The sequence below is a fragment of the Episyrphus balteatus genome, chromosome 3 (assembly GCF_945859705.1).
Source record: "Episyrphus balteatus chromosome 3, idEpiBalt1.1, whole genome shotgun sequence".
Lineage (NCBI taxonomy): Eukaryota > Metazoa > Arthropoda > Insecta > Diptera > Syrphidae > Episyrphus > Episyrphus balteatus.
In genome coordinates, this window is record NC_079136.1 from 40441320 (window position 1) to 40459034 (window position 17715).

A 17715-nucleotide genomic window follows, 5' to 3' on the forward strand; every position below is an offset into this window, starting at 1 on the left:
TTTCGAGGATAGTGGTAGCGAGGAGGTGAAGCAGCCACTCGCTGCTGTCTTAGGTTTATATGATTCCTTGGAGTGTATTATGCCTCTCGTGAATGGAATTGATGGTTGGAATTGAGTTAGCCTTAAGGAATTCACATTGAAGGTGATGGCCAGCAAATGCATTAGTGGCTTCTCTTTGTGTTTAAGTTTTTGTATACCTCAGAGTTTGTATGCAGTTTTGGAGTGTGTGGTGGTAAAATGTAAACTCTATCTACCCACACATTTGCTGCAGCATCTTTCAAATAGGTGACTCTGGCTAAGATGTTGGTTGAATTTGTTTTGGTATTAATGCAGTGAAGGTAGAAGTGGAGCAAGGAACTCGTAGTAGAGGTGAACTTTGTGTTGTGTTTTGTTATTTTTTCTTTTTTTTCAAAGTTTATTGCTCTTTCTTCTATTACAATTTCCTAGGCTATTTGTCTGGTTAGATTAGCAAAGGAGTTTTCTAGAAGTTTACTTTTTAATTATGTTTTTCTTTTGTATTTGTTCTGCGATTAATGGTTCACTGTGGCGTATGAGTGTTATTTTTCTCTTCTAATTGTGATGTTAGTTTCAATGGTGACAATGTGAATGTTGAGACTTACAATTAAATTATTTATGTAATGTAAATTAGGGTAGTTTTAGTTCCGGACATGCGGTTGGATAGCCGCCATTTTTTTAGATTCTTATTTAAGTTCCTTCCTCTCAACGTCATGTAAAATGTCATTTCCTTAGATTTTTAAAGTTAATTTTTAAATTTTATATAGGGTTTTAGGACCACCTTAATGTATACATACATATCGCTCATTTACATGAACACTGTTATAAATCAAAAAAACTAGTTTTTCACTGTAGTGTCCAGCCAATTTCACTAGTTACTTTTATACTAAGCCAAATCGACCATTTAAGACCTATTTCTAGCACTTATAATAACCAAAGAAAATAGAAATTCTAAGCTCGCCTTATTTTTTAACCTTTATCACTTCATCTTTATTGTTTAATTTGGCAAGTTTTCAACCAAATTTGAAAAGTAAGGCAATTTTAAGAAAAATTAAAATCAAATTTAAAATCACTTATTTCAATTTTTTAAAATTTCAATTACATTTTTAGTCCTTTGTTTATTGATTCCAACGAATAGCCAATACAATAATTAACTGTAATAAGTGAAAAACATCATCGAGGAATATAATAGAAAATAATATAGACAGTAAAAAAATAATTTTCTAAAAAAAATTATTTGCACACTTAACAGTAAATTAAGCTTAGGGTGGCTAATCTCTAGACAAAATAACTGCAAAAAATTGACATTTTAAGCAAGTCAGATTTTGCAACACTCGATACAAGAAAGTGTACACTGTACAGTCTCCTCTCAGCTCCAAAATGATTACAGAATAGCAATTGGCTTGGTTAATTTTACATTGATAAGAATTTTGTCGATTGTTAAAGTTTTTCTGTTGAAAACAAAAATGTTACACATACACTACAGTGATTTACTTTTACAATATTTATTGAAACAATCTGTTTTGACCTTAAGAACTGATGTATCAAATACAAGCAGATACAACAACCAAGATATACCTACAGGTTGTCATAAAAATAATGCTCCAAACTAACTTCTTTAAAAGACAAACTTAAGGGCTTTCAAAATTAGGGACTTGTTCGTCCCAAATCCTTACGGTTTTGCAGTTCTTGTGGAATTTCTAAAAGCCTTCCTTGAAACTAGTATTTTCTTTCCACGAACGATTAGATCTTTTTGATTCGATCATCGAAAAGTATCGATCAAAAAATTACGAATCAATCGATCCCAATTTCAATCATTTCGATAGTATCTCTAAACTTCTTTAACTCTATACCGGTTATTTAGATTCAATATTTTTTCTGTTGTTTCTCATTCTCTTCTTATCGCATTAAATAGTTTCAATAATTCCAATTCAATACCAGTCTGTCTATCCTATTCTCACTCGTTTTTAACATAAAAGCTGCGATTACATGAAAATAAAATTAGCGTACAACACATAATAATACTAATATATGATTTTTCATTTAGATTCCGTTCAATTTAGATAGGAATCCGAACAATTGAAATGAAAATGATCGGAATCGATACCAACAAACGCCAGAACTAGAACAAAAAGGTTTTAAAATGATCGAATGATCGATCGATTCAAAAGATCGAATCATTAATTCAACCGATACTTGATCGATTCGATATATATACAAATGATCGATTTGCACAGCCCTACTATGCCTAATTGATTTTTTTTTTTTTTTTTTTTTTAATTCTTGCAATATGAATTCAACAAAACATGTTTTACATAGCAAACAAAAAACACATTTACTCGAATAACAGATGTTTTGTTGTTTGTTTATTTATTTTGACAAACGTCTCTATTTTTGCATATTTTTTCAATATTTTTCGTTCTATTTAGTTTTGAAATCTTGTACCTATACTTTTTTTTAAACTGCAAAAACAGGGCCCCTATTGCATTAAACGATTAATTTATCGATTGTAAGACCGCGTATTCGTTAAATTACACTGGTTTACAAGGGTTTTGTTGTCGAAACAAAAATATACTTTTCTAAAGGTTTTCAGTGTGCTGAACTCGAATCCGAAGTCAGAAACAACTAATCAGCTCCCGTTTTTGAGATATTACCGTTAGAAAATGCAAACAAATGTTTTTCTGATTTCTTCGGAACTTAATTTTTGTATAAGGAAAATCGTTTGAGCATATTTAGTAACGGTTTCTATAAGAAATGTTTTCCATCTTTCGATAACTGTTTAAATCTTTTTAATATCTTTTGTATTGCCCGAGATATCTTAAAATGAAGTAAGTGGGTTTGGCTTAAAACATCATAAAGGAAATAATGACGTTATAAAATTTATAAAAATACCAAACAAGTGAACATATCTCGGGCAGTAAAAAAGATATCGGAAAGATTTAAACAGATTTAAAAAGGTTTTAAAAACCTTTACTAAATATGCTCAAACAATTTTCCTTATATAAAAGAATAAGGTCCGAAGTACTGCATTTTCTAACGGTAATATGTATATCAAAAAACGGGAGCTGATTAATTTTTTTTGACTTCGGATTCGAGTTCAGCACACCGAAAACCTTCAGAAAAGTATATTTTTGTTTCGGCAACAAAAAAAAAGTTCAATTTTGTCAACCAGTGTTATGATTGTGTAAAGGAATGACAACCCCGGAAAAGTATGGAGTTGCGGTACGAGTTATTATATGAAAACAAAATTCCAAACCGGAACAGTCAGGTGTGGAACTTTTTTCATACAATTACCCGTACCACTGCCGCAAAATTTTCTGGTGTGGTCATTAAGTAGTACCTTTAAAAAAAACGTCATTTTAATGTTTAAGTCTGTTAAATGTTCAAAAAATCGGCCATAACAGTTTTAAGAAAAGGTGGCCTGGATCTCAATATTTGTTTAATGAAAGAAAATTTTTTCTAAAACAAACAAAAATAAATGATTTAAATTTTTTTTAAATGTTTTAAAATTTGCTACTGTACTAAAAAGTGAAATCAATTAGTTTTTGTTTATGTTTCCTATTATTTGGATTATACCAAAAGACAGGCTGCTGATAAATCCAATTTTTCTCATGAAACATATTTTCTCATAATTTTCATTATTTTTCCTACTATTATTAAAATACATTAATGAACTCAGATTACAATTCAATACCGAAAACTGAAAACGCAAATGAACTTCAACTTCCAGATTGAAGATGAAGTTATTTTTTTTTAATTTAATGAAAACTCATTCAATCAAAAATTCACAATTTATATTTATTATTATTAATTTTATAAATGAAAAACAAAAAAAAAATGTGATTCTATTGCAGTGGCTTTCAATAAGTACTTAGCAGTATACAAAATAATTAACTCTAAAAAAGCTTGTAATCAAACCTGAAAATTTTAAATTTTTTTTAAGCACAATACCAATGTTATTTGTATTTAATTAAATTCTCAAAGATGAGTTTTAGCTAGGGCAATGACTGGGATACCAGTTGGCATTTTTGGATATTCTCCAGCACTGGCGGCAATGTCCAAGTGGGTATACTTAAGTGGTTTTTCCGATTGGAGACCGTGTTTTTCTAAACCAGTTGTAACAATCATAAATGCAGCTGGGACCTGTTTTAAATTAATTATATTAAATTTATTTCAAGTTAAGACTTAGGTTACTAATTTTCACTTAGTGCCTTCAAGTTCGCAGATTAACATTGAACCTGCTAACATCAATTGAAAAAAATTTAAATATTTTAAGTAATTATTACCTGATGACCACGGGGAGTTCTTGACGAGGCAGCATTATTACATTGGACAATATCTTCTCCAATGACTTTTCCACAATTAAAATCAAAATCATCGTGTCGCAATTTGGAAATTTCAAATGGTTCTCCAAATGAAGTACCGATTTCTTGTAATTTTAAAGCATGACCAGCCTGCTGGGCTACGCTATTGTCAATTACAATCGAATAGCCTTCTCCAACAGCGAGGCATGCGTGTCCTGTTAAAGTGGCAATTGTGAACAAATGGGGATCTGGCAAGTTGCGTTCATTGGCGATTTCCTTCATGCGGCAAAGAGCATCGGCCATACACATTCGACCTTCGGCATCTGTGTTACCAACACGAACACGAACTCCAGCTCTAGAGGTGATAACTTCATCTGCTACATAGGATTCTTCACCAACTGAGTTACGGACCAAACATAGGGCAGCAATGACATTCACATCGGCTGGCTTTTGTTCTTGAACAATCTACAAAAAAAAAAAAAAATAAATATTATTTAAAATTTTTAGAGAAAATGCAATACAATCTTGAATATGGGGAAAATAGAAACATAGGTAATATTGGTTTCTGCAATGGATAGACATTTCTCTTCAATGCAAATGTCTATTCTTATAATTCCCTTATATTTGAGAAAGGATTCATGAGAAGAAAAATTTATCGTTTTTTTAAATTGAGTACGATAGTTGAGTTGTTTAAAGAGAAATCCTCTAAGCCCATATTACGTTGTTATTCTATTTCGCCTACCAAAAGAGCGACAGAATACGGGAAGCCAAATTAGAGCATGACGTGTTGTAATTAGTAATTAGTAATTAGTGTTGCACAGTAATGGGCTTCTCTTTTGGATCGAATTGGTACCGTTTGTAATAACATTCCAGGGGCACGAAATGTGAATAAGATTTGAAATTTAAGTATAACAACTAGGGATTTTGGTTTTTGAAAGTTCAGATCTGCAGATACGGATGCGGATGTTTAAGATCTTATATAAAATGAATATAAATGAATTAAAATAATGATACAGTTATTAATAACTTTTTTATTCTTTGTATTTAAAAAGATAAATTGAAAATAGGTGTATAGACTTAATAAAAAGTACCACTACTCTGCATCAAGTCGGTTACACATGATAATTTTCGCAACAACCCTAATAAGACCGATGAACTCAGTAATTTTATAATAAAAAAACTGCATGGGCAGTTACAAGCTTACAAGGTCGGAAAAATACTGTAGTGGGAAGACTTATTCATGACAAAACCGATAGCGCAGCGTCATTAGTTCCACGACTATTAAACCAGCTTCTTGTTCTTGGAGTACATATTTAAAAAACATGGGATATCTGCCCGAAGTAGGAGTAATGGCAAAAAACCAGCAACTATTCGGGTGTTAGTTTGGAATAAAAAGATGAGTTAAGCAAGAAGTCATGCTGTTTTCATGGTCCCACAACCCAACAGACGAAAAAGAATTTGCAAATTCTACCAGAGGTTGAAACTATCTACACAAGGAAACCAGCCAGAGAATATAGTCGATGGTGGGGATATGAAAAGAATGCTTTACCAAACTGTTAAACGGCAACAGCATTCATTGGAGTTTTATGAACCCGTTTGGAATAGTTTAGGATTTTTTTCACTTGCTTTTGAGTAAGAATAACTATGAACAAATTCGTGAAAACTGTGTAATGTCTCCCTAGTTCTTCTTACGTTTGTGCGAGCTTTCTATCGACATGGAACTGGTCAGAAGACTGTAAACACAGCGGCTAAAATAGCATCAACAATTGGAGCTAATAAACATTCAGTGTCCGACAAATATTCGTTTCCACCCTGAGTGACCAATGTGGCAGAGTAAGATCTCATTTTAAGTGGCGTGCTCAAGTGGATATTAAACTCAACCAACTTGATGTGCTCCACAGGAAACAACTTGCTTTGGACAGAGCTGGCTTTGTTAAATTTCAAAAAGCTACATGGGGCAGCGAAGCATCTTTAATAGCAGTTGACAGTCATAGGAAGCTAAGTATGCAGTCCTTTAAATAACCTTCAAACCTTAACATCTATGCGATGCAAATAAAGAAAATCTTTTGCGTTTTTTTACATGTTTAAGGTTTTGAGTAACTTTTGAATTCTGTGTTTAAAATACCTGCATAAATCCAGCTACAGCGGCAGCTCCACACTTATCCCTTGACATACCAGCCATGATTCCACCAGCTTTAATATCAGCGCCACCAGTATCGTAGCATACTCCCTTACCAACCAACATCAATGTTTTCTTAGCTGGCTGTGGTGGTTTGTATTCCAAAAATATAATTCGTCCTTGATGACGTTTCACAGTGCTGGCTGCTCTATTCACAGCAGCAAACAATGGATATTCCTTTGTCAGAACATCAATATCGCTTATTATATCCATTTTAAGTGAAGGGAAGATAGTTTTAATATATTGCTCAACATTTGTTGGACACATTCTTTCTGGATCACCAACACCTAGAAAATGTAAGGAAGAACAAAGTAAGACAACTTTCAAATTGAAATTAATTTCAAATTTACCAATATCACGAGCAACAAATCTTCCTGATTCTAAAAGCAATGCTTCTTTATAGATTTGTTCAGCTTTAGGATTGGATATCATCAAAGAGAGATTAGTAATGCGTTGTTTCTTTTCGGGAACATCTTCACGCAATTGAATTGGCTAGAAGAGAGAGATAATAAGAAAGATGTTTGATGTTGAATTTTGTGTTCAGATTCTTACAACATAAAGCTCTTCGAGAGCTCCCAAAACTGTACACAGTTCAGCATTGGAAAAGATTTTGCTTTGAGGAACCAAGAGCAATGGTGATTGAAATCCAGCCTAGAAAACCACAAAATGTTAATTAAAAGAACCATTAAAAAACCAAGGCTTTTTAAAACCTTAATTGCTCGACTTAGCGATTTTGCAGCAGCTTGTTGGTAAGCGCGTACATCATGATAATCATTAAGTTCAGCAATGGGAGAATACACCACTGGAAGATCTAAATTCTGGGATTTAAAGCATGAAACCTAAAACAAAAAGCAAAAGGTTTTAAATGGGAATATTTCTATAAACAAAATATAATCTTACCACACTATCAAAAGCCTTATCAAATGCTCGGAATTCATTGAATTGATCAACCAACTCTGAAGGGATTTGTTTGTCAATCACACACAAAACATCACAACCAGATTTTTTGATGAATTTCGCCAATTTTACTGTGCATGGCACAAGTCTATAAAGTAGGAAGAGAAACATATTAATTTTAATTTATAATAGAGCCGGTACTTTTTTATTGTTCAATAATATAATTGATGTCATGCCGGTTTGTCGGTCAAATTCATTCAACGAGATCGTTCCATATTTTTTTTTAGATCTTATCAGTGTGCAATGTAATGTAAGCGAACGCCCCTTGTTGTGAGAGAGTAGTAAATTCATTCAAAAATTCATCAAATTACCGGCAAATGCACTTTGATTAATAGTCATTTGAGACTTTCAAGTTCATTACTAAAGTGGAGAATAACAAACAAAATGGAAAGATAAACAAACAAAAGCATCGATAGGAGGAACTATTTTATTAGAGATTTTTTTTTTCAAAGAATGCCTGAAGTGAATACTAATTCGATGACTAAATTGATTGCATTACCCAACTGGGGAAGATTTGTTCAGAGTTGATATTCATTGCTAGAAACTAATAATTATGACAAGTAGAAGTTGTGAGAGGCCTTTGTCGTTTAAGGCCAGTCTCAATGGTTCAATAGGTCTCATATACTAAACTCAAAATTATGAAGTGTATGCTACTATCAAGTGGAGTCCATCCCGATCATATCCTTGGTCAAAACATGAATATCGATAACTAGCAAAGTATCTACATTGTACTTTGCACTAAGTACTTTGGTTTAAGAAGTCAATTGACCAGTAAAGCCCTCTCTCGAACAACTAAAGTGTCTCTTTACAAGGACTTTGAAATGCCAGCTCTGCTGTACAGAGTTATGGTCTTTGAAGAAGGCGTTCAAAAATCTGGATTTTTTCGGGGAAAAAATTCTTCGGACGATTTTTGGTTACACACCACAAATGTTTACTTTGGACTCGAAAAGGGAAGCTCGAGGTAAAGAGGAATCATGTACTAAAAATATTCATTGGAAATTAATAAAAACATGAAATCACTTTGTTTTGTTATCAACATAAGCAAGTTTATTGCTTAAAGCTTAATATTTATTGCAAAGTTTGAAAGCTTATAAATAAAAAACATTTGCGTAGGAGGGAAACCCTTTCTGATTAACTAATAAATATTCCTTTATCAGTGTTGGTTGTTTGTATTGTATAACTCATAAATTTATACTTTGTTGCACTTGCAAAGTAATTATCAATGCATGTGTTTATTATTCTCTTCATTTGATAACCCGGCACTTAGGCTTGAAAACAAATTGCTTTTGCTTTCATTGCAAATGAATATGATAATTTAATTTTTACATTTACATATGTACTCGTATTTCCGATCAACAACAGCTGGTATACAAAAATTATTTATTAAAAATTATTCATATGGCAACACACCCATTTTGATAATACATAATAAACGTCTATAAATATCTCATAAAATGCAGATACATTTCTTTATAAGAAAATCGAGATAACAACAAATATAGACATGTATCAAAATATGTCAACATGTGAAATGTCGTTTGATTTAAAACTTTTATCTTTGTTATCAAAAACGTCATAATCGCAATAAATATAAGTAGATTGGCCGGATAAAGAGGCTTTTGAATTTATTGAAGAAATAAATGGTTTTATGTATGTACTTTCAACTGTTGTCAGGATAAGATTTTCAATAAATCTTTAAATAAAAGATAAGAAATTATTGGTATTCTGCATTTAAGACAAATTAACAAAAAAATAATGATGTAAAATTTTAAATAAAACCGACTATGGCATTAACGGAACACTTATAACAATTAAGAATTAAATCAAAATACAAAAATCATTAAACTGTATGTCAATTTTCGCAAAAAAACGAAATATCATTCTCTTTTTAAATATTTTTGTAGTATAGAAATTCTATTTCATTCAATTGTTGGCAAATCCATTTTTTTACGTTAAACTTGTTTTTTTTTACGAGATTCAACGTTTTTTTAGCAAACTTACTTGTGAGCTTCTGCCATCTAGCTAAAAATTCAATAACAAGACTTGCGTGTTAATTGAAAGGCAATACTAAATATCACTAATCAACAAAATAAATTATACTGACTAGGTACTACAATTTACGAAAGTCGATTAAGTTAGCCGTTGGATCGCAAACTGAAAGAGAACTCAAATATCTATAATTTTGGAATATGCTGGTACTCGTATGATATGAAAATTCACACAAATAGATAAGCCATTATCAGTAACTGATTTTAAATTCCTACAGTGCTGTTCAAGTTTAAATATATTTTTTATATTGCTCAATCACAAGAACAAAATATTTTCAGTCTAAACACACAAATGAGTATAAAGAATGATACTGAAATATGATAGAAAATTTGTATTTAGATTTTATTCATTCAGATTAACAGCCCTATTCTGCTATTCGATTCACGTGAAAGTCTAAAATAAGAAGCGTTTAAAAGGTGGTTAAAAATAAATTTAGACAATTTATTTTTCTTTTGAATTTCTAAAACAGACGGGAACAACACTTTGCTATCGAAAGTTAGAAGTTTTTCAAAGCCAATTTGACATGATTAAGAAAGGGAATCTTTCGATTCACGTGAATCGAATAGCAGAATAGGGCTGTAAGATTCAGTAACTCCAAGATGTTTAAATTCTCTTACAGCATCGAGGCTTATGCAATCGGTGCTAAAAATTAAACGATCATAATTTGTAACGTGATACGTGATTTCTTCCAGATTAAGAACTTTCGAAACGGCATTAATATGGATTTTGTACTAAGAACCATATTGTGATATTTAAACTACATAGAAGTTCAATGACCTAAGATCCTTACTCATTTGTTGCTTTATTTTTTTAATGACATTAAAGGCAAGATAAATATCGTCAGCGAGAGCAACTATTTTCCGACTAAGTGGCAAACTAAAAAAATGAATTTATATTAATTATAAAAAGTACTGATCCCTTAAGAAATTATTTGCAAGATGCCAGAAATTTCAAACTCGCTTCATTTGTTGAGTTGGTCAAAACTTCAGCTACTGACTGACTGACTCACTGACAGATCATCAAAATTATGGAGAATTTCCCTTTATCGTAGAAAGTTGTTATTTGGCACGGAAAAAATCGAAAATGTGAGATTTTCAATTGAAGGGGCGTAATAACCTCCCATTTGCTCTGAATTTTCATCAAATACACTCCTGCTCAAATTTAACGCACATCCTATTTATTTTAAAGTAAAGTCCTGCTATTACTTTATGCCACAGCATCATGGTTATTTTCTCAAATGAGACAATAGTGATCTTAAATTAAAGATTTGGGGAGAGATTTGCTGAAGTCTGTCTGTTAACCCGCGAGCCTTTTAAAGAAGAGTCATAAAATTTCATGGAGTTAAATCTGCTTTACAACACCTACGGAGTTATCGAGCCTTTCTAGACCTAAGTTAAGTACCCAAAAATACTTGACTGATGCCCTCGAACAGCATCTGGTTCCAGATTGGAACCAGATGCTAGAGTAGTTTGAGAATATCTTTAAGATTTTAATATTCCAGCTTCGGATTAACCACACAGAAATCTGGATTTGAATTCAATAGAACATGTGTAGGAAATATTGAAAAGATGCATTCGCGACCGAAATCCACCTCCAAGCAGTCTTGATCAACTGAAAACTTCAGTGAAAGAAGTGTTAAAACAAAACCTTCAAAAGTTAATTAGTGGAATGGACAAACGACTCCAGGTTGTCATATGCGCTAGAGGAGACTATACCAAGTATTGCATACAATTATGGGAAAGAACCGTCACCCGCTTCCATTTTTTTAAAATTTTTCTTCTTAAAAATAAAAATTATTTTATAATCAGTTTTCAGACCTTGAATTGTTAAATTTGGTTTATCTTTTTTTTGGTTGATAATACTGTTGCAGTTTAGCATTTTTTCGACTTGCTAAACAATAACAAAACACAAAAAAATGCACCAAAGAATTTTAAAGCCTTTTAGAATAAGATTCAGGGGTATAACTTCAGACGAAAAATGTGTGCGTTAATTTTGAGCAGGAGTTTATTATAGAGCACATAATGATTACCGTAGAATCTTGAGCTTGTAGTTAATACATTGGAAAAAAAAGTTTAAATTTGAGAATTTTAGCCAGGGGGCGGGTTATCAGCCCATTTCCGCCCAATAGTCATCAAATATTATAGAACACTACTGATTGTCGTAGAACTTTGAAACTTGGAAGAATCTTGTGCAAAAGAAATATTTAAAAAATTTAGATATTCTAATAGTGCGAAATGTACAGGGTGTAACAAAACTAATGGCTCAGACGAAAAATGCTAATATAATTCATCAAAATATTTTTTATTTCATTTACATGGCATATATTGAAATAACTTTAAAAATTGCCAAAAGAACAATCAAAATTTAATTGATACAAATTTAAAACCAAATTTTAGAACTTGGTCACTTTTATATCTCAATGCTCTTTAACAATTATGTTTTTTTTTGTGATAAATATAATTGGATTTAAGTATTAACTTGTAATAATTCCGCAGTTTGGTCTTTTTTTTTTGTATCAAGCTAATCAAGAAAAAGAATAACGCCGCATTTGAAAAAATGCACGACTAGGTCGCACGTTCTTGCTCTTGCAGTTCAAAACACTTTTGTGTTAGTTAACTTGCAGATTATTAGAGCTGTTTCTATATAAACTTTTTTTTTTAAATTGGTTTATGTAGGCGAAGAGCCGACATTGAAGACACATTTTTGTTTTTTTTTTTTTTTTTTTTTGTTATTTTGTTTATTATTGCAATTGCTTTGAATATTACATAAGCGAAGTTTAATCAAAATCATTATAGCCGTTTCAAGTAATTTGCTAATTTGAAAATTTTGTATGGCAGGTAAAGTACATAATATATTTAAGTTCTAAGCAAGAAAAAAAAATCAACTTTCAGAATTCCATAAAAATCATCTGTACCAATTCGTCCACCCATTTAGGCTGTGGAAATGTGTACAAATGGAGGCACAGACGAATGGATTTCTTTCAAAACCTCAAAATGTTTGCTTTACGTGAAACCAATACTTTGCCCTCTAGAGCAAGTAAAAAAGGGCGGAGCAGGGCTACTTTCGTAGATTTTCAAAAAGAGACAAAAAAAGAAGATTTTGATAAAAAAAAATGGGCCCCAATAAAATGCAAGACTGGGTCGCACGAACTTGCTCTTATTCTAAAAGTTGCTTAAATTTTTAAGACTTTTTATATAGAAATTTGGAAAAAAAATAAAATTTGTTTTTTAAAAAAATAAAATAAAATCTGAAATCAAATTGCCCTCCAAAACAAGTATGCAGTTTTGATTGATATATTAAGATGCATTTAAAAAAAAAAAATTTCAAAATCGTTAGAGCCGTTTTTTAAAAAACTAATTTTTTATAATAGTGGAGTCAAATTAGCTTTATACCTCGGAATCCAGGGAAAGTCGATGCATCTGAAAAACGAGTATAGGGCTGCATTATAATAGGGTCAAATAAGAAAGTTAAAAAAAAAAATTTCACCGCTCTCGATTACAACAGTTTTTATGGACCGTTAACTGTCATTCCGTATGCAAGAGTCAATCGGAATTGCTGTCTCATTTTAGATTTTGATCAAACTTTGTAGGGATGTTCTCTAGGACTGTAAGGAAGCAAATCCATGATGATTTAATTTTAAGTTGCGTGGTTTCGCCGCTACCCGCATTCGAACTTTTTCAGAAGGTCATTTTTATGTTATTATAGCTTTGCGTCTACTAAAGATATCTTTTTGTTTGAAACGCCATGTTAAAGCTTAAGAGTAGTAATTTTTGAATATATATTAAAAAATTACGTAATAATTATCCCTGAATTAAAAATAATTTTTGAAAAACTGGTAATTTTGCTGATTTTTTATGGTTTTTGACTGGCTCCAGAACCTTGGCTATTATATGTAGGAAGCTTATACTTACCAAATATTAAATATAGATATTTTTCAACAAAATAAATCTAAAATGAACTCGATGGCTGTACTCCTTATGTAAAAATTTTAAGTTCAAAGTATAGAGTATTTTAAAAAGGCTAATTTTTATACTGTCATTTTCTACGATTTGACTAAACGAAGAAATGTGAAACTTACAGTGTGTTAAGCTAAGAGTACGAACTAAATATACTATTAATTTCATGCTTCTATCTTATGTCAAACATAGTGCAATCATAGCCTTAAGTAGGGTTTTTTTGGCTTTTTAGCATTTTTGCGAATTTTCAAACAAGCGGTACACTAAGAAATGAAAATAACACAATTTTATTTAGAGGACTTAAAGTTAAAAGTTTCAACTAAACACACTGTTAGTTTCATGTTTCTATCTTTAGTCAAATCGTAAGAAATCATAGTATAAAAAAATATTTGTTCAAAAAACTCAAAACTTTGAACTTAAAATTTTTGCATAAGGAGTACAGCCATCGAGTTCATTTTAGATTTATTTTGTTGAAAAATATCTATATTTAATATTTGGTAAGTATAAACTTCCTACATATAATAGCCAAGGTTCTGGAGCCAGTCAAAAACCATGAAAAATCAGCAAAATTACCAGTTTTTCAAAAATTATTTTTAATTCAGGGATAATTATTACGTAATTTTTTAATATATATTCAAAAATTACTACTCTTAAGCTTTAACATGGCGTTTCAAACAAAAAGATATCTTTAGTAGACGCAAAGCTATAATAACATAAAAATGACCTTCTAAAAAAGTTCGAATGCGGGTAGCGGGGAAACCACGCAACTTAAAATAAAATCATCATGGATTTGCTTCCTTACAGTCCTAGAGAATATCCCTACAAAGTTTGATCAAAATCTAAAATGAGACAGCAATTCCGATTGACTCTTGCATACGGAATGACAGTTAACGGTCCATAAAAACTGTTGTAATCGAGAGCGGTGAAATTTTTTTTTTTAACTTTCTTATTTGACCCTTTTATAATGCAGCCCTATACTCGTTTTTCAGATGCATCGACTTTCCCTGGATTCCGAGATTTTACAAATTTTATGTCTAATTTGACTCGACTATAAATAATTTTTTGGAAAAAAGTTTTAAAATAAAATTGGTATCCCATTTTGGCATTCTCTACCGTCGTAATGTCATGGAAAAATGTTATCTCAACTTTTTATTTTTACGAATGCATAACTTGATATACATAATGTATAGTACCTATATCGCAAGTAAAAAATGTGAAAATAGAATAAGTAAAGTATGACAGTTACACGAAATACCTCATTTGCGCTTTTCCCGAACCGCAACATAAACCTTTTAACACAATTTTTCTTAAAATTAAAATTGTTTGATTATAATAAAAATAATCCTCGTACACAAACATTACTTGTGCATAATTTCTTCAAGGAACAACTCAAAATTTATCAAAAATATCTAACCTCATAAAAATCAAATCAGCGCTAAACAACAGTAACGTACATATATTTTTTTTTTTTAATTGAGTCGTTTTGACAATTTTGAAAAAGCGCGAAGGTAGCCCTGGGGCGGAGGAATTGAGCTTGAGTGAATAAATTTTGGGGGGATATGAAGATGTCATGAAGCTTTAGAAATCCTTCATTGTTTGAAATAAATTACAAAAATAAGTTGAATAGAATTGTTCTTCAAATCCAAATTCAGAATAAATTAATTACGACAGCTGTTTATTTCAGGGGAAAAGTGAGGTTTAGTTTCCAGTGGAAAATTACGTGGGAATAAATAAAGTTGCGAACGACTGCGAACTAATAAGAAAGGTAGGCTTTAAAGCAAATTAAAAACACCAGCAATTATAGTTGGCCTCAGAAATGAAACAATACAAAACCGGGGGCTTTCCGTCTGCACTGAAATCAACAAGAACAAATCGAAACTTTCTTAACAATAAAAAGAAAACACTTGGATGAGGTTTGCTTTGATATTAAGTCCATCGACCACATTTTACTGTATTACCTTATTTTAACTACCTACCTACTATTCAGTTATTAAGAAAACTTTGTGAAGAATTAATTCTATATCCTATTGTACAGAAGTTCTATTTGAAATCTAACTTCTCAAACATGATTCTATTGGACACTGCACCAAGTAATAGGTACCTAATCTTTATGCCAAGAATGCAATGCATATTGAAAATACTTTTAATATAGATAATAACGTGATCAAACAACAGTTAAAACAAAAATCCAATAGAAGACAAGTTAAATTTGTATAATTAGGTTTGAGGAAAATTATCTTAATTTTAAATCTCTTAAATCAAATATCAATAATTCACTGCTTTCTGTGAGCCATTAAAAAAATACCTTATTATTCACAGTCGTGGTTATCTAACATCCCAGAAAGCTAGTTTTTTTTTTGTATTAGAAAAAGTTGTTTAACCCTAAAACCCAAGCAAACTTACCTGTCTATTCCTCCCATTTTGCTTCCAACTCAATTTTAAGAAATCCGTGTGATATGATAGAACACAATTTTACACTCTAGATGAGAACTGACGCGAATACAGGCACACTTGATTGACGAGACAAGTCAATAACCAGAGTTGGCTAGCCGGTCAATCGCAAACTGAACTTCCAAAACCAAACGAATAGCAAAATAAGCTACAAAGTGCTAGTTGTTAGTATACTCCAGCAATAGCTTTGTGTATGAACAAGAGATAAGATATACCTAAAATGCACTGAGGCAGAAGTTCAGTGATTCAGTTTGGATGATTGTTCTATGGAACAATCGTCACGAAGTCGCAGTGTGATGCTTTTGTTTTGCGCTACTGCGATTGTTTTATTATTCACAACAAATTGGAGTGAATAATTGCGTGCAAAACAATTAATTATCACTTTAAAGAAATTCTGCTGCTATTTTATTACAAACAATGTGCAGTAGAGTGAAATTTTATCTATAAACTTTTTAAAGGTTATGATTTGTCAGCTTTTTTTTTGTTCTGATGGGATGCAAACCAAGATGACGTATGACATTTCCAGAATCAGCTGATTCACCGGCATCCAGATACAGGGTGAACTTTGGAAGTAGCTAGTTGTTGGAAAAATGAATTCATCTTTTTAGAAAACAGTATGGTAGTAAAGTACGGTACGAAAAATTTTACTACTGAGGTCGAATTCGAGGTTTTCTTTCACTATATTAAAGAGTACTCTAAATTTTTACTCCTTTTTCTGGAGTGAAAGAACATAATGAGAGTAATTTTTTTATTTGTAATTGTGTGTGCGACAAGGCAAAAATGGATAATTTCCTTGAAAATAATAGTGATAACAGGCCTAGGGACAAATTTTATAAATTGAAAAAAAAAATTAATATTGACAACATATGAAGCATAATAAGCGTTCGTTGATAAGTCTGCTTCTACACGAAGATGCAAGGCGCAGAAATTATGTTCGAATTTCCTTTTGATTTTCGTTAATTGTATGAAAAAAATTCCACATCTGAACGTTGATGTGTCAGTTTGGAATTTTTTTCAAGACTTGGCCACACTGGAGGGTATGCGGTAGCGGTACGGGTAGCGGTGAGGGTACTTGTATGAAAAAATTCCAAACTGACACATCAACGTTCAGGTGTGGAATTTTTTTAGTACAAATATCGTTACCGCTATACCGCATACCCTCCGGTGTGGCCAAGCCTAACAAATTAAAGTAGAAATATATTTTTTTATTTTTAATTGGTTAGTGAATAAGAGTACCTATATGTATAAGTTGTTTTTAAGACAAAAAAACTAGCTTTCTGTATCATTTTTTAGGTTTTCCTCTTGGGAAAATAATAAAAAAAATATGTTGGAAAATTTTTACTTTTTGCCTTTTACTTGCCTTTTCACTTTTTGAGCCAATGTCGTTATAAGTCTAGTATGAAGATCGGGCTAAATTTTAGCTCCCATACAAATTATCGAAAAAAAATTTGCCGAGCTAAAATCTATCCCAAACAAATTATCGATAACTTGTATGGGAGCATTAGATGCGCTTAAATTTAGCTTGATCTGCGTACCAGGATTAAATGAGCCTGGGTAAGCTCTTTTCTCAGTTTTCGGAACAGTTTCTTGAGATCGATCTTATAGAAAATGTTATTCTTTCTTCCCTTCGCATACAAGACATTGTGATCTGAGGATCTTCCCAAAATAAGTACCTATACAAATTCCATTAGAGATTTAACGGCAAAGGCTAGAAGTGCGCAGATCGAGCTAAATTTAAGCTTCCATACAAAATTCTCTTCAAATTTAAGCCGAACTGCGGACTTTTCACGTGTCAATTTTAGCC

General features: G+C 31.6%; 1 protein-coding gene across 3 annotated transcripts; it reads right to left on the minus strand.

The window, feature by feature from the left end:
• Positions 1–3792: 3792 nt before the first annotated feature.
• LOC129914316 (putative aminopeptidase W07G4.4) lies at positions 3793–16397 on the minus strand. Of its 3 annotated transcripts, XM_055993504.1 has the most exons (9): positions 16127–16397; positions 15864–16059; positions 7399–7543; positions 7209–7337; positions 7051–7149; positions 6849–6990; positions 6445–6785; positions 4302–4784; positions 3793–4158 (listed from the first exon to the last, which is right to left on the minus strand). In XM_055993504.1, exons 2-9 carry the CDS (start codon positions 15878–15880, stop codon positions 3994–3996), a joined length of 1521 nt encoding a protein of 506 aa, XP_055849479.1. In that variant the 5' UTR covers positions 15881–16059; positions 16127–16397; the 3' UTR covers positions 3793–3993. The 3 variants fall into 3 exon arrangements, with proteins under 3 accessions (XP_055849479.1, XP_055849478.1, XP_055849480.1); XM_055993503.1 differs by having other exon boundaries at positions 15864–16370; XM_055993505.1 differs by lacking the exons at positions 15864–16059; positions 16127–16397 and adding an exon at positions 9457–9616.
• Positions 16398–17715: the final 1318 nt, after the last annotated feature.